The 22,772-nt window shown below is 55.2% G+C and overlaps 2 protein-coding genes and 1 non-coding gene across 9 annotated transcripts; all 3 read left to right on the forward strand.

Annotated features, from left to right (window-relative positions):
- Nucleotides 1–1,044: 1,044 nt before the first annotated feature.
- Nucleotides 1,045–4,885, forward strand: VAMP2 (vesicle associated membrane protein 2). Of its 2 annotated transcripts, XM_016154723.2 has the most exons (5): nt 1,045–1,172; nt 1,644–1,764; nt 2,240–2,398; nt 2,482–2,533; nt 3,198–4,885. In XM_016154723.2, coding segments are annotated over exons 1-5 (351 nt in total). In that variant the 5' UTR covers nt 1,045–1,170; the 3' UTR covers nt 3,215–4,885. The 2 variants fall into 2 exon arrangements, with proteins under 2 accessions (XP_016010209.1, XP_016010208.1); XM_016154722.2 differs by lacking the exons at nt 1,045–1,172; nt 1,644–1,764 and having other exon boundaries at nt 1,771–2,398.
- A 1,891-nt stretch (nt 4,886–6,776) lies between these two features.
- PER1 (period circadian regulator 1) lies at nt 6,777–22,627 on the forward strand. 6 transcript variants are annotated; one of them, XM_016154731.2, is made up of 23 exons: nt 6,777–6,879; nt 12,185–12,605; nt 12,725–12,823; nt 12,915–13,069; nt 13,165–13,286; nt 13,379–13,580; nt 13,734–13,785; nt 13,922–14,064; nt 14,457–14,535; nt 14,613–14,719; nt 14,893–15,046; nt 15,128–15,236; nt 15,326–15,457; nt 15,655–15,760; nt 15,861–16,032; nt 16,120–16,250; nt 16,481–16,657; nt 17,253–17,495; nt 18,396–19,006; nt 19,439–19,625; nt 19,846–20,035; nt 20,361–20,511; nt 20,915–22,627. In XM_016154731.2, the coding sequence occupies exons 2-23, from the start codon at nt 12,331–12,333 to the stop codon at nt 21,095–21,097; spliced, it is 3,780 nt and encodes a 1,259-aa protein (XP_016010217.2). In that variant the 5' UTR covers nt 6,777–6,879; nt 12,185–12,330; the 3' UTR covers nt 21,098–22,627. The 6 variants fall into 6 exon arrangements, with proteins under 6 accessions (XP_016010217.2, XP_016010218.2, XP_016010215.2 ...); XM_016154732.2 differs by lacking the exon at nt 6,777–6,879 and adding an exon at nt 6,953–9,113; XM_016154729.2 differs by lacking the exon at nt 6,777–6,879 and adding an exon at nt 9,432–10,676.
- Nucleotides 22,374–22,447, forward strand: TRNAT-AGU. The gene has a single exon. It is a non-coding gene; the product is annotated as a tRNA-Thr (tRNA).
- Nucleotides 22,628–22,772: the final 145 nt, after the last annotated feature.

Here is a 22,772-nt window from a genome sequence, read left to right on the forward strand (position 1 = left end):
CCTGGGTAATCTTAACCATGTTCCACATCAAGCCAATTAAGAAATATATATTTAGTGCCTACACAGCTAACGCATTTTGGGTCCAGAGGCAGGACAGGAACTGAGAAAGGTCACATCTATGAGGCTAATCCGCATGTAAAGTAGTACCATGTAACCTGGTGCTGCAGTCAGTCGCCTCCCTTGCCTACTGTTCTTGTTCTGCTTAAAAACAAACAAAACAAACCCCGTCCCTTTCAGCCCAGCCCCTGCACCTGGGAAAAAAGGCTGAGCCCCCTTCCTGAGGCCTGGGTAGCTAATTCAACTCTGAGCAAGAGCTAGGTTTTAGCCAGTCTGCAGCCACCACGTGAATCAGCCCCATGGGGCAGCTTCATGCCCTCCTGCCTAGAGTCCTAAGCTTGCCCTACGTCAGTACGGCCTGGCTTTCCAAATACCCCGGTCTGAACTCTACTTGTGAGGTGACGCTTTCACACCCACAGTGACATGTTTGGGGTGTGGAAGAAGAGCCTACCTTATCTCCTTTCCTTCCTAACCCCCTACTCAGCGGCCAGGCGCCTTCGACCTTTGAAACATCCACCTACGGGGTGACAGATTGGTTCCCAACTACCACCACGCCACTGCACCTCAGCAGCAGGGGTCCAGCTTTGTCCTGGGACCAGTACTTGCCTTTCTGATTTCCCACCTTTAGCGCATGCCAAGGGCTAACGGTGGGTCACCAGGCATTGGAAGCTGGGTGCAGTGTGAGATCTCGGGCTGTGTGGAGTCCAGACTGGTTTAGAGGTTTCACGATAGGAGGGAGAACGTGGTTTGTGGATGAGAGGTGCCATAATGAGAAAGTGACAGAGGCGTGGGGGTGGCTGTGCAGGCTCTGCTGAGACAGGCAGGCTGGCGGTGGGTGTGCGGAAGCCGCAGAAGTCAGGTTGCGGAAGATGCAGAAGGCTCCGCGGCGCCAGGCTCGCGGCCCCGCTGGCACGCCCCCCGCCCGCCGCGCCCCGCCCCGCCCCCGCGGCCGGGCTCCCGACCAGTCGCCACTGCGCCCCACCCCCGCCCGCAGTGCCCGGATGTGGGTGACGTGCAGCCGCCATCTTCCCGTCCCCGGTAGCCAGCGCCAGTCGGAGCCAGCGCGAGCCGCCATCCCTGTCGCTGCCAAGTCCTGCGCCCGCTACCCCCGCCATGTGAGTCGGCTGTCCTTGCCCGCCCCAGGCTACCCTGCGCCGGGCGGTCGCCCTGGGGCCGGGCTTGGCTCGCGCTCGGAGGCCAGGCCAGCGCCCGTGACTGCGCGCAGGCAACGGGAGAACCCTGCCACCCGGGCTGGTCGCGCGGGCGGTGGCTGCAGGAGGAAGCGGACCCGGCGTCCGCCCGCCCCTGCCATCACAGCTGCTGGTCAATTCGGGTCCACCCCTGACCATATCTGTTAGGTCGCCCTCATTCGACAAGCGGGGAAACTGAGGCCTGGAGGGGGGAGGGGGCCCGCACTCAAGGTCACACAGCGTGTCGGCATCGGACGGAACCCGGGGCTCCCGTCGGGTGGCCTTCCGAGAAGGAGGAAGGGGAGGGACGGATGGATGGACAGGCGAATGGGCGGAGTCCTGGCTGCGGGGCCGAAGGCTCCAGGCCCTGGGTCTTAATCTGTCCCTACCCCTCAGGTCGGCTACCGCTGCCACCGCCCCCCCCGCCGCCCCGGCTGGGGAGGGAGGCCCCCCTGGGCCCCCACCAAACCTCACCAGTAACAGAAGACTGCAGCAGACCCAGGCCCAGGTGGATGAGGTGAGTTGTGTTTGGGTGGGGGCAGCTAAAGACAGTCGGAAGGACACTGAGGGTTGGCAGACCAGTGCGGGTGTCCATCGTGGGCTGGAAGTGATCGCAGTTCACGCTTATGAGTTTTGGGACAAAGATATACTATGCCCTATCCCTGTCAGTGTGCACTTGAAAGGGTCTTGAGGTGTTAGCCTTTCTAGCCTGGGGTGTTTCAGCTTAGGCAGGTTAGTAGTACCGGGCAGGCAGCTTGAAACTTCATACATAGAGGGTGTTGCTATGACATTTGAGATATCTGACTATCCGCATGCCCCTGATGTGTGCTCCTTGCATGTCCCCAGGTGTGCTAGGTATGTTCTGTATGTGTCCTTGGCATGGTAGCCTGGCAACAGCGGGGTGCATGTTCTTTATGTGGGCACGTGGTCGAGGAGTGCCCTCATTGAGGTGGGCCTTGGCACACCCCCTGCTTCGTGGGCCCCTCCTCCAGGTGGTGGACATCATGAGGGTGAACGTGGACAAGGTCCTGGAGCGGGACCAGAAGCTTTCGGAGCTGGACGACCGTGCAGATGCACTCCAGGCGGGGGCCTCCCAGTTTGAAACAAGTGCAGCCAAGCTTAAGCGCAAATACTGGTGGAAAAACCTCAAGGTAAGTGGAAGCAGGTAGAACTGACTGGTGGATGAATGGGGGTTTCATGGTCTGTCTCACTGACCCTCCCCTCTTGCCCCCAGATGATGATCATCTTGGGAGTGATTTGCGCCATCATCCTCATCATCATCATCGGTGAGTAGGACGGGAGTGGCTAGGGCCCTTTCTTTGGAAAGGTTTCCCCTATGAGTTCTGGGTTTTGAAGGTCATTAAGCTAGTTTTTACTATTCAGCAAAAAGCATATATAGCCTCCCAAATGATGCAAAGAAGATTCACCTAGGGAGGCCTGGACAATTGCTTTTTGTCTTTTGATTCATTGGTAGTTTTGATTCATTTAGAGCCCAAAACCTTGATGTTATTTAGCCTGTCCTTTGCCTGGTTCAGGGCAATTCTGTTAAGTATTTGGAAACAGGAAAGCTGGTGGATTCCCACTGCTCCCTTGAGGACCCTTTAGGCCTAAGAGCCCAGTCTGGGAACCCTGGAATTGGGGGGTAGGAGAGCAGGAAAAGCCCAGGGGCCCGAAACATGGCTAGGAAGCTAACCACCCAATTGTTTAAGAGCTTGTGGTCCCAGACGATTAGGGGTCTGTGGCCCCAAGGCCGTACTGTGGGGTTGAGGAGACCTTGGAACTACCGTCCAGCCCCCTTGCTTTATAGGTAGAGAACCTGAGGCCCAGAGGGGTAGGGATGTCAGCCATCTGGGGAGTGGGGAGGATGGGAGCAGGGCCTGGCCTGACCCATAGCTTTCTCTCTCTCTTTCTCCCCTCTCCCTCTTCTTCCTTCTCTTCCCTTCTCTACAGTTTACTTCAGCTCTTAAACCCCTGAGGAGCCTGCCCTGCCCAGAGAAGGGCCTCTCCCCCCCATTCCCAGCTGCTCCTCCACCTCTCAGCCATATCTTCCAGCCTCCCATCCATGTGTGTGTTGTGTGTGTGCCCCTCTGTAAATAGCCAGCTGTTATTTATACATATATAATATTATATATATTTGGTCTGTTTGTAGTTTTATTACTAGAAGATTTTTCCGGTTGTCCTTAACACCCCTTCCTAAGGTTCCCATCACCTTTCTTTTTCCCTCCTTCCCCTTTCCTCCTTTTCCTGACCAGCCCCAAGTCCATTCATTTGCATCTGCTATGCAATAGTCCCTCTTCTTCCCATCTTTCCTTGGATTTAGCTGATCCTTCCTCCCATCCTGGCCTTCCCCATATCTGCACCCCCCTACAAAAAAGACAAAAAGCAATCGTCCAGGCCTCCCTAGGTGAATCTTCTTTGCATCATTTGGGAGGCTCTGAGACTCGCCCCACTTTGTCCTAAGAATCCCAAGGTCTGGGAGCTTCCAGCATGTTAATTAGTAACCATTTGCATATTGACATCCTTTTTGGTTTCCTTTTTTGTTCCATTGCTCCTCTGTTCATTCTTTCAACCAGTGTTTGTTTGTTTGTTTTTACACTAAGTAGTTAGTCTGCATTGGTCCTTGTATCACACTTTCATTTGCATGACATTACTTGTAGGTGGTGGGGAGCCTGGGCTTTTGGGGAGCCAGGCAGTTCTGGCCCCCAGAATCATCCCCTCCTAGCTCCTCTAGTCCAGTTTGCCTCCTCTATCCCCATTTTCCAAACCTCTTGTCCCCTCCTCTCCCTCCCCCCAGCTGGTGTGTAAGTGTCTTGGAGTTCAGTGTGTTATGGTGGAACAATAATTCTGCCACTTGGAGTTTCTCCCCACATTCCTGATCCCCAGTTTTCATGTGGGGCACTCAACTGACATTCCCATGAGGTTTCCCTCCCTCCCATCTGCCTGATCTTCGCCCTCCTCCTCCCACCAGAAGAGTTGGGGGTTGGCCACAATCTGATCTCTTTTGGGAGAGGTGGCTGCCAGTGTGTGAGGGGTCATCACTGCCTTGGAGAGGAGTGGAGCAGGACAGAGAATCTCCCCAATTTCTGCCTGAAGTCTCCTCTGGCCCCACCCCTGCTGGGGTTTGGACTGAAAACCCTCCTCCCCAGTTTGGGAGGTGTTGCCTCCTTCACTGCCCAGCTCCTCTGACTGCCCCCCGCCAAATTCAGGGCGGGGGTACTAGTCACTGCCAATGTGTGTGCGGGACTTGCTAGAAGATAGGGGTTCTCACCCCTCTTCAGGGTGGTCAAACCCAGAGAGAGCTGTCTCCTCCTTAGGTGAAGTGATAAAGGAAGGGTCTAATGTCCTTTTAAATGGCACAATTTTAGGGGTCTGAGGGTACATTCCCTTAAACTGTCGCTAGAGGGGACCCCCAAACTCTTTCCTCCCCCACACTCAAGGTGTCTGTGTGGAGGGGGAACAGAGAGATCTAAGCTGTGGTGTAAAAGGGTAGGGAGAGATGCTGGGGGTGGGGGTGTTGTGCTCTAGACCCCCCATATTTTCCCAGTGTCCCCTGCCCCCCCTTCCCTCACCCCATGCCCCCAATTCTGTGGCGCATCCAGATTGTGAAAATGTACAATAAATGTGTAATGAGTAACTAAGTGTTGTCTGTTTTAAGATCTTTTCTTAACCAGTGGAATGGTATTATATCTCCAGGTTTAACAGGAAAGTTGAGAAGATATATTAGGAAAGGACTGAGCTTTGCTGGAGGGCCTGACCTTTGGCAGGGCAAAGTGTGATTTCCAAGGTGGCCGTGGGGGAGGGGGTGGGCAGCAGCACGAAGGGTAGTTAGACTTGTTCATGATCCGGGTATTTCACCCCAATGAACTCTGAGGTCTAGGTTTCCCAGCATTCCTACCCTTCTCTCTTAGCCCTTGATTTAACTCCCAGACACTGTGCAGTTGCTCTTGCAGTCTTTTACTCATAGGCTTGAAGTAGCCAACTTCTGTGAAACATCTCTTCCCCTTTGTGCCTGACATAGTGCCAGCATCCAGAAGGGGGGTTAATAAATAGTTACTGAACAAATTGCCCCAGGCAGACCCAGCTGAGTGTGGTGTGGAGCTGGCTATAGATGGCCTGTTTTCCCCTGCACTCTGTTGTGGACAGATGACTCTAGTCCACAATATCCTTGATGTGGTACCCTAGCATTCCTGTCTGGAAGTGCTTCAACAGTGAATGGAGAGTGCTAGGAGAGCTCTGGAGGGCCCACTTCTCTGAGTTGCAGCATGAGGATTCAGCAGTATTGGCAACCTAGATAGTATTTCCCAAACTTGTGGGCTCCTAAGAACTACCAGGAATGCTGTTTATTATTATTACTATTTTTTACACCTACAGCACCTGATATTCCTATATGTTCTCCCATCCAAGTACTAACCAGGTTGGACCCTGCTTAGCTTTCAAGATCAGTGAGATCAGGCACATTCAGGGTGGCATGGCTGTAGACCAGGAATGCTTTTTAAAATGGATCTTCAGGCACCTTCCCTGGAGATTTCAGCAGTACTAAGGGGCCAAGATGATTCTTAAAATTAGGTACACAATTGTTATGTCTCCCATTTATTGAAGGTTTACTGTATTCCAGTCAGTGCTCAAGGCTTTTTTTATATTTCATCTACTGAATACTTTCCAGGTAGGTTTAAGGTTCCCATAGGCTGTAGGACTTGCCTTTATAGTGTCAAATCTGGGGTTCAGATCGTGGCCCTGTTACTGACTAGTGTGTTAATCCTGATGGATTATGTAACCTTTCTGGATCCCGGTCTCATTTTTGAGATAGTATTATAGTAAATGAGCCGACCTCCTCCAGGTTTGTGAGGCAAAAAATAATTTAGCAGACTGCTACATCTTCATAGCCCTTATCCTCACCGGGGCACTGAGGTCTGAAGACCGCATCCCCCTAATGCTCGAACTTTCCCAGCTTCAGGGAGCTTCAGGGAACCACGGCCTAGGCCCCAGCGTCGGGGCGGGGCGGGGGGGGGGGGCGCTCTAGTCACACTTGGGACGGCTTGCCCAGGTCTTGCCACAAAACCCCTAACCGAGGCCACCGCGCTCACATCTGCGCTTGCGTGCACGTCACATTCGCTGCGCCTGCGCAGACTGCATCCTTGGGTATGAGTGTCGTCAAGGAAAATCCCCAGCTTCTAGGTAAACAAGTTGCCACGTGAGACCGCCGGCACGTGTCCTCTACAGCTCCGAAACCTCTCAGCCTATAAGAAGGTTTAGAGGGTTGGGCTGGCATTTGCGTCACTGATCTAGGCAGGTCCGGATGTTGCCACAGCCAATGTGAACTTCGTAAGTGGGTGTGGGCGTGGCTTTCTGCCATTTCCAATCAGTCCGCCAAGACAGCCCCTCCCGCACGTGGATATTGTCACTGTTGGTTGGCAAGCTGACCAATGAGATGATGGTGGCAGCAGGCGGCACCAATCGTGGCTGTCCTGGGGCGGGGCAACTGCACGAGGCGCGGGGCATGGACCCACGCCCTTAGGCCAATAAGCTTGAGGGGCGTGGCATCCCAGCTGGTAGGCTGCCCGGAGCAGCAAGTCCGAGTCTCTGGGGTCCTAATTGGGAAAAGATTGGATTCTGCATGCTTGCAGAGCAGTGAGTGAGTACTCAGGGATGGGGGGAAATGAGCGGGGGGTCGGTGTGAGTTTTTCCGGGTGGTGTTCTGTCAGGAGGGGTGTTAATGGAATGCGTGTGGGGGTGAAGAGGGAATCCTGCGACTGCGTGATCGCTGCGGCGGGAACCCTGATGATTGTGCGGAAAGGAGATCGAGAACTCAGCGGTAGAGGGACAGGGGACGGGAGTCGCTGACTTAGATCCTTCACCGCCCTAGGGTACCTGGGGGGAGGGGCTTGGAAGCCCTCAGCGACATGAGCGAGCTGAGACCCCTGGTCCCAAGAAGGTACAGGGATGGGATCCCTGAGAGCGGGTAGGCGACATTCCAGTGCGTGGCTGCTGTTTGGGTATGTGCCTTAAGCACCTGAAAGAGGCAGGGGTTCTGAGGCTGGAGGGACACCCTGGTAGGGCAGGTGGGAGGGTTCCAAAGGTTTGACATGGTGGTGTGGTTTGTGTGACTTTGAGCCAGTTACATCACTCTCAAGATGTCTTATGTGTAAAGAGTAGAAGTTGGGCCTCGGAGTTATCCTTGGACGTAAAGGTATTAGATCCTGAAAGGGAGGATGGGTTGATGCAGATTGGCTGTGCATGTGTTTTCCTGAGCCCTTGGAGGTGAAGAGGAACCAATAGGGTGCCCTGGTATCTGTCTGTACAAACAAACAGGCCTGTGGTAAAAGGACCTCTGGAGTAAGGTGGGAGAGTGAGGAAGTGGAGTTCCTAGGAAATCACTGGGGCTGGTAGCTGCTAGGATGAGCTCAAGGACTTCAAAAGCATATGAAAACTGGTCTATTATGATTCAAAGTGTGTGGGGAGTGCAAGAAGAGGGATTGGATGAAGTCTGTGTTCCAGGCACCAAACTCAGAATCAGCTGGATATTTGAGAGACCCAGATTCTCCAGTGCTGAGTAACACCTCATACATTCCAGAAGGCTAAGAAGCCAGAATGACAAGCCATTATCAAAGCCCAGATTTGAACCCTGGGTTCTATTTGTTAAGAGCCTGAGAACATATTATGAGGCAGTATAAAGTTTAGTAACTTATGAGCCTTAGTCAATCCTTGTGGAATAGGGATAATACCTATCTCACAGGATTGTTCTGGGGATTAAATAAGATAATGTACATAAAGTGCTTAGCATAATGCCTGGGTCATGTTTTAAAAATCATTTAGCTAAAAAAAAAATGCCTATAAGATGACAAAACAACAGCAATGGGGTGAGAGATTTATGTGAATGCTATTGTTGAGAACTATTCTCACATTCTCAAGCTTTTCGGTTTTGGTGGCTCCCTCCTCATTTCCCTCTTCCTGGTTCTGATCTTCAGGCACCAGCCCAAAACCCTCATTTCACTCTTTAATCCCTCTCCCAGGATCCAGGCCCTAGGATGGACCACTTGTTCCCTCCCAGTTCGATTTCCTCGTCCTAGACCTATTCTCCTCCCCCTCACTCCTCCCCTTCTCTGCTGCCATAGTAACAAGAGATTCAGGCTCTGAAGGGGGCCTCTGAAGGAGCAAAGGTGCAAGTTCTCTTACAGAACCTGGGCCTATAACTTCTTCGCCTTGGCTCTTTGGGATCCAGTCAGCAGATGTGTACAGTTTGGGAGAGGGGAAAAGCCAGTGCCAGGAGCTGTAGGCATAAGCTGAGGGGAGGGCAGATGCGAGTGTGGAAAGAGAACCAGGCATAGGGGCGGAGGAGGGGACCCTTTTCTTCTAATCCTCTCTCCAGGAATCCCTGGCTTTGGGACAGGACGGCTATCGTTGTGTTGGGGGGAGGCGCCTGAGCTGGGAGCATGTCCTGGGCCACCAGCCAAGAGAACATAATGTTCCCAAGCGCGCTGGCCACCGCCCTCTCGGGCTGGCCGCCTCCCAAACCGCTGCCTCTCCAGCCTCCCTGCCCCACATTCCCTGGCTGCCTTGTTCCGCCCCCTTCCTCCGCTTTGACGTCACCGCTGTCTCCCGCCCCCTCTTCTCCACTGACGGCAGCAGGCCTGGTTACTGTGGGGACCGTGAGGCAGGACAACCAGAGAGAGTCTTGGGAGCAGGCGAGAGCTGCTGGAGCGCTGGACCCCTTTGTCTATGCAAGAAATAGATATGGAGGTGGAGGTGGGACAGCAAAGACTGCCTATATCAGGGGAGATCACACCTCAATCCCTGAGGAGAGCTAAGGACGAAGAAAAGTGACGTTTCTGGAAAAGATATCTGAAAATGAGACGAGATGGGGCCATGGTATGTGAGTTGGGGGTGCATTTTCAGGGTGAGACTAAAATCCGGGCTCTGGAATCCTTTGTTTCCTGTATTTTCTTGCTTTGGTTTTTCTAGGTTATCATATCCCCCACCCCCAGCTTTTCCACAGAGTCTTCTCCCTGCCTCCTCCCCCCAACGGGGAACACCATGGTTAAAGAAAGCTTAGGCCATGTGACAGTGAGGGGAGTGCACCCATAACTGATTATGTCAGCATCAGCTTGGGGGCTTCTTCACTTGCCACCCACATCTCCAGGGAGCCCTGAGAGAAACTACTTCACAGTCCTGGATGCAGAGGTTTGTGTAACTGCAGCTCTCCTGGGCCCAGCTTGGCACTTTATCCCCCAAATCAGGCCCCTATCTTTTTTTTAGAGCTCAGTGATGTGCTCCCCCTTCTTTTAAAAAAGTTACAATTTCCAGTCCCTTTTCCAATGCTGAGGCCCCTTCCTCTCCCCTATTAATCCTTGTTAACGACAAAATCACCATTTTTATTAATCACCTACTATGTATCAGGTTCGATTCTGGGGGCTGGGGAATAGCGAAGGAGACAGATGATGTCCTTGGTTTTCTCTTTTCCTAGTGGTAGGGATCTGAAGCCCTTGCCACTCCACCTTTCTCTAAACTCCCAGTTGGTCTTTTCTCTCATCTACTCCTTTTGTTCCCCCGTATCCCTGACTTCCTAGCCCCCCACTTTTGGGGCAGCCTTAACTGTAGGTGGCTGCTACATAATCAGGAGAGAAGCACTAGTCATCCCCCGACACACCCCCAGACTGCTGGGAGACCTTTTCTCTGATTGGCCACAGAAGCACCTGCCATTGTTTCCTTTTACAGCCCGTATTGGCTCTTGCTGCCCCTTCTATTGTTTGTATCCCCCACTCCATCATATGTGAACCCTCAATTGCCCTCCTCCTAGCTGTCCACAGGATTTGAAGTGTCAGAGGAAGGAGATGGATAAAAGGGATTTATTATGATGACAGGCTGGGGAAAAGAACCCAGTAAACTCCAAGTCAGGTTTCTGCTGTTCCCCGCCTCCTAGGGACCAGCCATCTCACCCAGTTTGGCCCATCGCCCAGGGTCTGCATTCCTTTTCCCCATCCCGAGGAAGGCCAAATTGTCCTGTTCTGCAAGGCTGGTCAGTTCAGAACGTAGACATCTCTTAAGCACCTGCGGTGCCCTGGGCATTTTCCCCGGAAAAAGGGCAGCTTCCCTTCCCCTCCTTCCCCTCCCTACCCTTCACTGTACAAGGCGTCCTGCGCCCATTGGCTGGGCGGTGGTGTCTGGGGCCCTTCAGCTCAGTGCCAGCACCCAGATCCACGTGCGCCCGTGTGTGTGACACAGCCCTGACCTCAGTAGGGGCCAGTAGCCAATCAGGCGCCAGGACGAGATCCCCAGCCAATCCGGGGTGGGGCCTGTGGCTTCGCCGTCAGGAGGCCAATGAGGGGCAGTGCCCGGCATTATGCAACCCGCCTCCTGGCCCCGCAGAGCTTCCACTCCTTTGCGGGCTGCAACAGCAGCGGTCAGGCGGCCCGAGGGCGCTCGCGCGGACAGGTAGGCGTCTCCGTGGCCCCCGCCACTTCCACTCCGCGCCAGACTGCCGCCACTTAAAGCCTGATGTGCCGCTTTAGGTCCAGGCGCTCAGACGGCACACCAGTAATCTATCTTCCTTGCCGTTATCCTCCCTCTCCGTACCCCCGGGGACCCAGGTGTTCCTTGCAACCCTGCACCAGGTGTCTTCACTCCTGACCCGCTTATATTACCTCCCGCTTTGCCTCCCGCTCCCAGCTCTCCTGGCCCCACGCCCCAACCCTCAGCAAGCATGCCCCTTGCCGCCTTTCTTATCACTCTGGGGTCCCTGGCTTTGACTGCGTACCACGACCCCTCCAGGCTTTCCACGCTTCCCTCTCAAATTCCTGGCCCGGCGCCGGCCGTGATGTCAGCCTGTTTCGGGCTGGAACATCCCGTTCCCGGCGCTAGTTCCTGCTGTTGGCTACAGCCTTCCTTTTTCTCCTGGCGCTCAGAAAATGCTCGGGGGGTTGGAGGTGTGGTTGAACTGGGAGTAGGGGAGGAACTATATGCTGGCTGTTGTGCGTCCCTTGCTCAGAGCTGAGTGTGTCTGCTTCGGATGGGGGTGGGGTAGGGGTTGTCTGAAAAAGTAGAGGACTGAGGAGAGAGGATTCCTGTGTCCCTGACAATGGCAGGTACCAGCTTCGGTTCTGGGGATCGGGAGAGGGTGTAAGGGCCGGAGAAGGAAAGGCTGTGTCGTCTTGACCAGAATGACTGAGATCCAGGCGAGCGCCAGGCTGCTTTTGCGCGGAGGGCGGTGGCGATTGTGTTTTGCCCTAGGGAGCAAGGCCCGGGAGTTGGGGCCCAGTGGAAACCCTATGGGCCGCCCCTCTTGCGGCCACGGGCTCTCAGGGGACTAGGACTGTATTAGAGGTGGACGACCCCTGGCCACACCCGCCAGTGTGGGAGTGGGTCGATCCCCGCTTCCGCCGGGAAATGGGGGAGGGGTCGTGCCTCTCGCCCTCCTGTAGTCCCTCCAGCAACCGCTGAGCTCAGCTGATGACGTCGGTTTCCCTGGCGACTGCGACGGCGGCGGAAGCGCGTGGTGGGGCTGTGCATGTCCCCGCGCATGTGCGGCGGGGGCGGTGCCGTCCCCAGATAAAATTAGACCAGAGGCCTAAATATAGGAGGCGAGAGCCTCACTCCCTGCCTAGTGGCCTCAGAGTGCCCCGCAGAGTTGGCGGCCGATGGGAATTTGGGCATGGGACGTGTCTGGGCTTCGGCCCACAGCCATAGTTATAGTGGACTGTTCAGGCTCTACTTACCCAGGTCACGCTGGCAAGCGTTGTGGGGGATGGCCAAAAAGAGGCTCCTTCCTACCTACAACCCCCCATACGGGAACGGGAAACAGAACTTACCTAGGCTTCCTGTTGGAAGCCCGGTTCCCAGGAGTGTAGGAACAGGCAGAGGGGAGGGTCTGAGTGAAGCTGACAGGAACTGTGAAGTTAACAGCCAGTTTTCTTTAAGCCCTCCTTCCTTGTCTTCCTCTTTAGGTGCTGGCTGTGATCGAATTTCTCAATCCTCAGAGGCTTGGGTCTTCCACTTCATTCCCTCAGCCAGGCCTCCCGGCCCCCCTTGTGCATCCGTGGTGGCCTCTCCGCCATCCCTGTTCTCTGCTTGCCCTCCCCATGGACCAGACATGAGTAACCCCCTAGAAGGAATTGATGGGGGAGGGGATCCCAGGCCAGGGGAATCCTTTTGTTCTGGAGGGGCCCCATCTCCTGGGCCTCCACAGCATCGGCCTTGCCCTGGCCCCAGCTTGACTGATGACACGGATGCCAACAGCAATGGCTCAAGTGGGAATGAGTCCAATGGGCCTGAGTCCAGGGGTGCATCTCAGCGGAGCTCACATAGCTCTTCCTCTGGCAATGGCAAGGACTCAGCCCTGCTGGAGACTACTGAAAGCAGCAAGAGGTATGTATGGTTGTATGTTATAGGCTTGGGGAATCGTCTTGTGAGCAGGCTGAACTAGGAGATAGGCCCATGCTGCTGACCACTTTTTCCTCATCTTGGGCTTGTTGCTTCTCCCTTAGCACAAACTCTCAGAGCCCGTCCCCACCCAGCAGTTCCATTGCCTACAGCCTCCTGAGTGCCAGCTCAGAACAGGACAACCCATCTACTAGTGGCTGCAGGTTTGTGGGGTGAGGGCTGGGGGAGAAGCTGGGGACCTAGGCCATACTCTGGGGGCTAATGCTTATGCCCCCTTTTCCTTTGGTCCTGCAGCAGTGAACAGTCAGCTCGGGCAAGAACCCAGAAGGAACTCATGACGGCGCTTCGGGAGCTCAAGCTTCGGCTGCCACCAGAGCGTCGGGGCAAGGGCCGCTCTGGGACCCTGGCCACACTACAGTATGCTCTGGCCTGTGTCAAGCAGGTGCAGGGTGAGTGATGTTTCCTAGGAGGGCAGTGACCTGGTCCTGGGCTGCTATAGTGTGTCAGTCTCCTCATTGAATGCCCCACTGCCCTTTCCCTGCAGCCAACCAGGAATACTACCAGCAGTGGAGCTTGGAGGAGGGTGAACCTTGTGCCATGGACATGTCTACCTACACTTTGGAGGAGCTGGAGCACATCACATCTGAGTACACACTTCGAAACCAGGTCAGTCACAGCCTGGCCTCTCCATCCCAATGCACCTCTATTTCCACTCCCACGGCTCCTGAATCTGCTCTTGTCCTCACTCTCCTGCCCAGGATACCTTCTCCGTGGCCGTCTCCTTCCTGACAGGCCGAATCGTCTATATTTCGGAGCAGGCAGGTATCCTGCTGCGCTGCAAGCGGGATGTGTTCCGGGGTGCTCGCTTCTCAGAGCTCCTGGCTCCCCAGGATGTGGGCGTCTTCTATGGTTCCACTGCCCCATCTCGCCTGCCTACCTGGGGCTCTGGGGCCTCAGCAGGTGAGGTCCCCAAGTGCTGGGGGGAGGGATGAGTGGTCCCAGGAAGCTCCTGCTGTAAGGAGCCAGGGGACCCAAGATTTTCCTTGCTGGGTTCTCCTCAGCTTAGGGAGAATGTTGAGGGGCTGTGCTTACCTCTCTTCTGGTCTGTCCCAGGTTCAGGTTTTAAGGACTTCACCCAGGAAAAGTCTGTCTTCTGCCGTATCAGGTAGGTGGGGTACATGGGAGCAGACCCCTCCTACCTTCCATTCCCCCTTTCTTTACTGTGTGAATCGTGACCTTGAGGAGGAGGGTGGGTAGCCCTTCATCGATAGTTCCTAACTCCTCTTTTTCTCCCTTGCTAGAGGAGGTCCTGACCGGGAGCCAGGGCCTCGTTACCAGCCATTCCGCCTAACCCCATATTTGACCAAGATCAGGGTCTCAGATGGGGCTCCCACACAGCCATGCTGCCTGCTCATCGCAGAACGCGTCCACTCGGGTTATGAAGGTGCGCAGGCTAGGGCCTGGCCTGGTGGGAGTCGGAGGAAGGGTGCTTTATCCAGGCTAGGGGTGAGGCAGGACCTGAGTCTGGGAGGCATGATCCCGTTCCTCAGAATTTTGAAACAAAGAAGGTTTTATAAGGATAAGGGTTTGAGATCTCCTTTAGAGGTATAGTTGGATAAGAACCCTGAGCTAGAAAAGGGTAAAGAAGAGTTTCTTGTTCTCAGTTTCATTCCTAGTATGGGGCACAAAAATGGTCCAGACTATCTTTGTAGGCCAGAAGGCCCAGGATAGAGCTGTAGGGAGGACTACCAGCCAGCCTGGACCCCAGGCAGCATGGAGGGCTAAGGAACTGGACCATTCCAGATGAAACCCAGTGGCCACACTTTCTTTGCTCAGCTCCTCGGATCCCTCCTGACAAGAGAATCTTCACCACACGACACACACCCAGCTGCCTCTTCCAGGATGTGGACGAAAGGTGAGGTCAGGACCTGGAGGAAAAGTGAGTGGCCAGGACTTAGACCATGGTCAGACTGATGCTTCCTCCCATTTCAGGGCTGCCCCGCTGCTTGGCTACCTCCCCCAGGACCTCCTGGGTGCCCCAGTGCTCCTGTTCCTGCATCCCGAGGACCGACCCTTGATGCTGGCTATCCACAAGAAGAGTGAGTTCCTCTCACATTGCTCTTCTTTTCTGGCCATCTTCAGGGCTTCTTAATGGGTGCCATTGTAATTATGTCCCTCAGTGCCTTTGTTTCCTGGATCTCCAGTGGGGTAGCTCTCTATCTTATTCCGCTCTCCCTCCTGCTGATCCTTACCTCATTTCCACTCCCTTCAGTCCTGCAGCTGGCTGGCCAGCCCTTTGATCACTCCCCTATCCGTTTCTGTGCCCGTAATGGAGAGTATGTCACCATGGACACCAGCTGGGCAGGTTTCGTGCACCCCTGGAGCCGCAAAGTAGCCTTTGTGTTGGGCCGCCACAAAGTACGCACGTAAGTACCCCAGAGCTGGCATTGGGATGTGGGACAGTGTGGGAGGGGGCAGGGCTCGACTTAGTCTTCTCTACTCTGCAGGGCACCCCTGAATGAGGATGTGTTCACTCCACCAGCCCCCAACCCAGCTCTGTCCCTGGACCCTGATATCCAGGAGCTATCTGAGCAGATCCACCGACTGCTCTTGCAGGTGAGAGTTGAGGGGAGGAGGCTTGAGAGATGAGGAAGGGGTGGGGCGCAGGGCTATAGACACTTAACCCGTTTTTTTCTCCGCCTCAGCCAGTGCACAGCCCCACCCCAGCGGGGCTCTGTGGAGTCGGCCCTGTGACTTCCCCAGGTCCTCTTCTCAGCCCTGGCTCCTCCAGTGATAGCAATGGGGGTGATGCTGAGGGGCCTGGGCCTCCTGCCCCAGTGAGTGTCCTCCCGCTTCACCTTTCTATCTCCCCTTCCCCTGTCCTCAGAATCAGTATTGCCCATCCCAGAGGAGCTCTGCCTCTTCCCCACTCCTCTTCCTGCCTCCCCACTGGTACCTTCTTGTACTGTCCTTTGAGCTCCTGACACTGGCCAAGTCCCTCCAATGCTGCCCGCTGCCCTGCTTTGTCCCATAGGTGACCTTCCAGCAGATCTGTAAAGATGTACATCTGGTGAAGCATCAGGGGCAGCAGCTTTTTATTGAGTCCCGGGCTCGGCCTCTGCCCCGGCCCCACCTCCTTGGTAAGTTGGTGAAGGTGTGGTTGGGGAGTGAGACCTGGGGGGTCCCCTCACCTTCACCCCAACCCAGAGGAGCTTTCCTTTTTTTTTCTCCTTGGCACAGCTACAGACATATTCAGGGCCAAGACCCTTCCTTGCCATTCTCCAGACCCAGAGCTGGAGGCAGCCTCTGTTCCAGTCCAGGCCCCACTGGTCTTAGCCCCTGAGGAGACTGAGAGAAAAGAAGCCTCCAGTTGTTCTTACCAACAGATCAACTGCCTGGACAGCATCCTCAGGTAAGGCCAGTCCGGGACCTTTTCCCGCTTGGACCCTGGCCCCACCCACCCCAGATCCTGCTCTCATGTTCTCTGCTGTATCACCAGGTACCTGGAGAGCTGCAACATCCCTGGCACCACCAAGCGTAAATGTGCCTCCTCTTCCTCCTGCACCACTTCCTCAGCCTCTGATGATGACAAGCAGAGGACAGGTCCAGTCTCTGTGGGGACCAAGAAAGGTAAAGACCTGGTACAGTTCCTGCTCCTACTGCCCTGTCCTGGCCCACTGGCCCTGTGTCTCTACTGTTCTGTCTTTGGGACCCCCACCTTGCTCTGCCTTGTCCCCTTCTCAGCCTCTAGATCTTCAGACTCCTCCCTGCTGTCTGTCCTCCCTCTTTCTCCCTGGGGTTTCCTCTCCTGACCTCCTGGTTGGGGCGGCGGTGGTAACTGGTGCCATCTCTCTGCACAGATCCGTCGGCAGTGCTGTCTGGGGAGGGGGCCACCCCTCGGAAGGAGCCGGTGGTGGGAGGCTCCCTGAGCCCGCTCACCCTGGCCAATAAGGCGGAGAGCGTGGTGTCCATCACCAGTCAGTGTAGCTTCAGCTCTACCATCGTCCATGTAGGAGACAAGAAGCCCCCGGAGTCGGGTATGGGCATGGAGTGAGGGGGGCAGTGCCCAGGTTCCCCATGGTCCCCTAGCCAGAGCGCCCTCCTGCTTTTCCCCTCCCCCTCTGGCCCTAATGGGAGAGAAGGAGGCCTCCATCTTATGTGGGGGCTACCGCTTTTTGCCTCCACCTCCACCAGCCTTTGCTGCTTTCTTTCCCCCATTTTGCTTCCTATGTTGTTATTGTCAGTTCACACACAAAGTTTGGGGTGGGGGGTTCAACCCTGAGGTGCTGACCATAGAGGGTCTAAAGGCTAGGACTGTTGAAAACTCCTGAAGGGTACTGACTTGAAGAATGTGGGAGGGAAGGGCAAGGGGTAGGCTTCCCTTCCAATGAGAGTCATGGGTTATCCTAGGGTAGTGCCACTGGAGGGGATTAAGTATCCTCCGTATCCTGGGACAGCTTTGCCCAGAGCCATTCCTTATCAGGGAGGAGGTCAAGAGATGCACATGGCCCAGGCTTGGCACTGGGGCAGAGGCCAGGGGTTGGCTAAGCTGTTGTACGGGGCGGGTGTGGTATGGATGTGTTAACTCCTCAGGTGATTCTGATGACCTTTCCCCAATCTCGCCTTCCTCAGACATCATCATGATGGAGGACCTGCCTAGCCTGGCTCCAGGCCCAGCCCCCAGTCCAGCTCCCAGCCCCACAGTAGCCCCTGACCCAGCCCCAGATGCTTACCGCCCCGTGGGCCTGACCAAGGCTGTGCTGTCCCTGCACACACAGAAGGAGGAACAGGCCTTTCTCAGCCGCTTCCGTGACCTCAGCAGGCTGCGTGGACTTGATGGCTCCTCTGTGGCCCCCTTGGCCCCTGGTGAGCGAGGTAGCTACCTGTTACCTCCCAGAGCCTGCCCTCTGCCCAATCTAGGACCGGACTGTTGTGGGGAGGGGATTCTTGAGAGAGATGTTCCTGCTCCAGGGACCCAGGCTGGGCACTGCCTAGGGACAGGCAGGCCCCTTACTAGCCTCTCCCCATGAGGCTGGGGTTCCAGGCTGGAGCCAGAGGAGGGCAGCCTGGGGGTTTGGTACTGAGAAAGGTAGGCAGAGGTGCTCTGTTCCAGGTAAGCTATTTCAGGCCCAGCATGGGGGCCGGAGCATGAAGTATGCCCACTTAGGACTGACTCAGTTGTTGCTGATTAAGAGATCTATACAAATTCTGTGCCGAATACAGGCAAGGTGGGCTGGGATGACTTCAGGTGGGGTTGGGCTTCAAGGGCAGATGGCAGCCCAGCAGGTGCTTGAGGGGAGGCCCCCTGCAGGCAGAAGCAGGGCTCAAGACTGGGCTTTCTTGCCCATCTCTTCACTCCATCATGAGCTAGGCAGAGCACAGCCTTGACTGGCAGAAGGAACACCAAACCAAGGCTGGCAGTGCCTGCGGGAGTTTGGCAGATGGACCAGAGCCTCCTGCCTGTTCATCCATGGACCCACCCTGCCTCCTCCCATCTGCCAGCATGCCTCTCTCTTCTGCACATCCCCAGCTTGACCCCTCATGTAACCTGTGCCCAGCTCCTTTCTCAATAAATCCCCTGTCCTTGCCTCCTGTGATTCTTCCCTAAAGATTTCTATCTCCCCACAATCCCCTCTGTTCTGTGTGGGCGGGGAAGCCAAACTCTCTCCTTGGCCTTTGCCTGCCCTCTCCCTGGTCTGAGTGGCAGGACGTTGGGGTGACAGGGGCACTAACTTCCAGGTTGAGACCCTCGCTAATCCTGGTCTCTCCCCACAGGCTGCCACCATGGTTCTGTACCTCCCAGCCGCCGCCACCACTGCCGATCCAAAGCCAAGCGCTCACGTCACCACCAGACCCCACGAGTTGAAGCGCCCTGCTATATTTCCCATCCCTCACCTGTGCCACCTTCTGCCCCCTGGCCTCCACCATCAGCTACTACTCCCTTCCAGTCTGTGGTCCAGCCCTACCCACTCCCAGTGTTCTCCCCCCGAGGCAACCCCCAGCCTCTTCCCCCTGCTCCTACATCTGTGCCCCCTGCAGCTTTCCCAGCCCCCCTGGTGACCCCAATGGTGGCCTTAGTGTTCCCTAACTATCTGTTTCCTACCCCATCCAGCTATCCCTATGGGGTACCCCAGACCTCTATCGAGGGGCCTCCTACCCCTGCCTCCCACTCCCCTTCTCCATCCCTGCCCCCACTGCTCCCCAGCCCTCTCCACCACCCGGACTCTCCGCTATTCAACTCAAGATGCAGCTCCCCACTCCAGCTAAATCTACTGCAGCTTGAGGAGCCCCCCCGTGTTGATGGGGGTGCTGTTACAGGGGGCCCTGGGAGCAGTTCTGGGCCCCTGCCTCCCAGTGAGGAGGCTGCTGAGCCAGAGGCCAGACTGGTGAGCACTGACTCTCCTGCATCCTCTTACGGCCCCCACGAAGCCCCTATCCCCTCACCCCTCCTCCACTTTGCACTTCCTGTCCTCTGTCTACCTGGCATTGTCATCTCCAGAAGATAGTGTCATGGGGTGAGATCCCAGGGGAATTTCTGAATGAGGCAGAAATTAGCTGCTTCACCTGTGAAGTGGGGACAGTCCTGTCTGACAGGCAAGTGAGGACATCCCAATAACTTCTCAGTGTGCATCTGCCACTTGAAAATGGTCCAGTGTTATGTTTCTACTCTGCTAGGTCTCTGCTCTTTCATTCTGGCCTCACTGTCGTGGAGAGGGGATCAGAGTGGGTTGGGTGTGCCCTCCAATCAGTGGAAGAAGTTGAAGGGAAACCCAGGTGTTAATCCTTTAATCCCTCCCTGTCCTTCCAATTCTCTCCAGGTGGAGGTAACTGAGTCTTCCAATCAGGATGCGCTTTCGGGCTCCAGTGACCTCCTAGAGTTGCTGCTGCAAGAAGACTCTCGCTCTGGCACAGGCTCTGCTGCCTCAGGATCCTTGGGCTCTGGCTTGGGCTCTGGATCTGGTTCAGGCTCCCATGAAGGGGGCAGCACCTCGGCCAGCATCACACGTGAGTGCCCCCCACTACCACGTCCCAGGGTAGGACAGTGACTGGGGAGTTGGGAGGTCAGGCCCCACCTTGGCTGAACAGCCCGGGCCCACAATCTGCTTCCTAAGGCCAGTGGGCTGGACGTGTGGCATTGAGGAAGTCCTTGAGGGAGGCCTTGCGAGGTCCCAGGGGTGGAAACACCAGCCAGCCTGACTCTGTTGGCTGGCCCCTTGCTTCACAGGCAGCAGTCAGAGCAGCCACACAAGCAAGTACTTTGGCAGCATCGACTCTTCTGAGGCTGAGGCTGGGGCTGCCCAAGCCAGGGCTCAGCCTGGGGACCAGGTCATTAAGTACGTGCTCCAGGATCCCATCTGGCTGCTTATGGCCAATGCTGACCAGCGTGTCATGATGACCTACCAGGTGCCCTCCAGGTGAGGAGTTTGAGGCCTCCTCTGCCTCCCTTTCAGAGGGAAGGGGTAGGAGGCTGGCCCACCCTTATTCCCCAGGTAACTTGGGGTTTTCTTTTCTGGGGGTGGCTCTTTGGCTTCCTATTCTATCCTCTGCTTGTTGGAGCCCCTTTATTAGTTCCTCCCAGGCTCAAGGCAGCTTTCCTGGTCTTAGAATCCCTGAATTCCCAGAGCACTGGTTCAGGGGATGAGCATGAGACAGTGGATGAGGAGTTGTGGTAGAGGAAGAATGCCAGCCTCACGGGCCCTGGCCCCTACTTCCAGCCTTCTGAACCTTTTCTCCGGGCAGGGACATAGCCTCAGTGCTGAAGCAGGACCGGGAGCGGCTCCGGGCCATGCAGAAGCAGCAGCCTCGGTTTTCAGAGGACCAGCGGAGGGAACTAGGTGCTGTGCACTCCTGGGTCCGGAAGGGCCAGCTGCCTCGGGCTCTTGATGTGATGGTGAGAGAGAAGTCTGGGCCAGGAGGGAGAAGAAAGAATTGAGCTCAAGTTGAAAGGGTAGAGGCTAAGGGCTGATCCCTTTATTGTCCTTGGATCATTAATTCTGAAGGATGTTAATTCCACTAAGTTTGCTGCTGGGTTATATAACATTAAACCACATGAGTTTTCTTTTCTGGGCCAATTCTGTGCTAATGTACATTGTTACTGCCCCATAGTGGGATCTGGATACAGGGTACAGAGCATTTTCAAATCTTGTCGGCCCCATGTGCATCTGTGTGGACTATTGTTTCTTCAGAGTACATTTTGGGAAGTACTCTTGGGCTAGGGGATAAGGGAAGCTGGGCTAGGAGGTCAGCAATGAGAGAATTTTGCCTGACTCACTCATCCCTTTTCTCCCTCCAAGGCCTGTGTGGACTGCGGTAGTAACACCCAGGACCCTGGCCACCCTGATGACCCACTCTTCTCGGAACTGGATGGATTAGGGTTGGAGCCCATGGAGGAGGGCGAAAGCGGTGGTGGTGGTGGTGAGGTTGAGGGGGGAGATGAGGCCCAGGCCCAGTTTGGGACCAGGGTCTCAACCTCTTAGGACCTGGCCATGGAGGAAGAGGAACAAGGTGGGAGCTCATGCAGTCCAGCCATAATTGCCACAGATAATGGCACCAGCTAGACTGCATTTTGGGGCAACTTCCAGGAGTACATGAGAAGCTTCCTTCTCCCACGTCCCGACTCTCAGAATACAGATGTGGCTGGACCAACCAATAGCAAAACTGTCCCAGGTTCTCCCACTGTAGGGGGCTGGACCCCCATAACCAGCCCAGAATCCTGGGGCCGCCTCTAGCCTCTGAGAGAACAGAGAGCGAACTCTTCAGCCCAGCCTAGAAAAGCCTCACCTCCCACCCCTGGTGAGGAATCTTTTCTTCCTCTGGACAAGGCTGCTGAAGTGGTCTCTCCAAGTCTCAGCTGTGCTAGAGTCCTGTTCTGCCAGGGTTGCGAACTGTACTTTATTTATTGGGAGAGGCAGCTCTCTCTCCCACCTCCTCCTCAGATGGGAGGAGGAGGAGGGCCTGAGGCATAAGCAGAAGTGCGTGGTCCAAACCCTTAGCTGCTCCAAGGTGGGGAAAGTTGGTGGACCATGGAGTCCCTGGTGCTGCCCCTCAGGTGGGACCCAGGTGTTCTCAGCTGTACCTCTACTGATGATATTTGTGTTTTTGATATTGTGTCTGTTAATATTTTTTAATACAAAAAACAACAAAACAAAATACAGGACTTTGTGGAATGATATTTGGGGGTTGGGTGAGGGGAGATCTTTGTGGGGAGGTGTGGCTGACTTCCTAGAAGGTTGTAGTGAGTGAGCAATTTCCATCCCTCTTCTCCCCATACCCTTCCAGCTGAAGAGCTTTGCTGAGCCTGCTAAATCTCCACCTAATTCAAATCCTGCTCCCACCTCTAACATCACCTCAGCTACATTTGTCCTGGGAAGGAGTGATGAGAAGCAACTTGTGGCTAAGGGCTGTGTAACCTCCAACATGGGTCATAGTGCCTGAGGAGGGGAAAGGCTGACTTAACCTACTAGTGTCCTGAAGCAGTTGAGGGTATTTGACTTTGTCACCACACGGGAGAAGCCCTGAAGGTGTTAGGTGGCTAAGGGACTGGGAGTAACACACCCATGCATGGTTAAGTCGGCTTCCAAAGGTGTGGAAGAATGAAGGCACAGACCGTTAGCTCAGAACCTGGGAAGGGAAAGGAAGGGGGCAACCCTAGAAAGCATAAATCATTGAGGACTTGAGGCAACCATTGTCTTGCATTTGCCAATGGTGCCTGTAAACAGCATGATCTATGTATACAAAACTCAGCATACCAACGGCGCCGTGGCTTAGCTGGTTAAAGCACCTGTCTAGTAAACAGGAGATCCTGGGTTCGAATCCCAGCGGTGCCTAGGCCGGAAGCAGAGTGGTATTAATGTCACGAGGCAAACACATTTCCATGGGAAGGGTCTTTCTGTCGTGCCCTCGCCCCTTCCTTGGAACTTATATTCCGATCCTCTTTCAGTGTGCATTTCTGTTCTCACTGTCCTTTGCTTTCAAGGGTGTTATCCCCCCAGATTTAAGTTTATTTTGTTGTGGCCTTACTGTGCCTCAGGGCGAGGAGGGAGAAAAGTTGCTGAGCATCGCTGAGCTGGTAGGGCTGCTGATGACCAATACAAGGTAGGCGCGGCCTGCACTGCGGTGGCGCACGCGCACAGATATTTCAAGACAAGTACA

The sequence above is a fragment of the Rousettus aegyptiacus genome, unplaced genomic scaffold, assembly GCF_014176215.1.
Source record: "Rousettus aegyptiacus isolate mRouAeg1 unplaced genomic scaffold, mRouAeg1.p scaffold_m13_p_6, whole genome shotgun sequence".
NCBI lineage: Eukaryota > Metazoa > Chordata > Mammalia > Chiroptera > Pteropodidae > Rousettus > Rousettus aegyptiacus.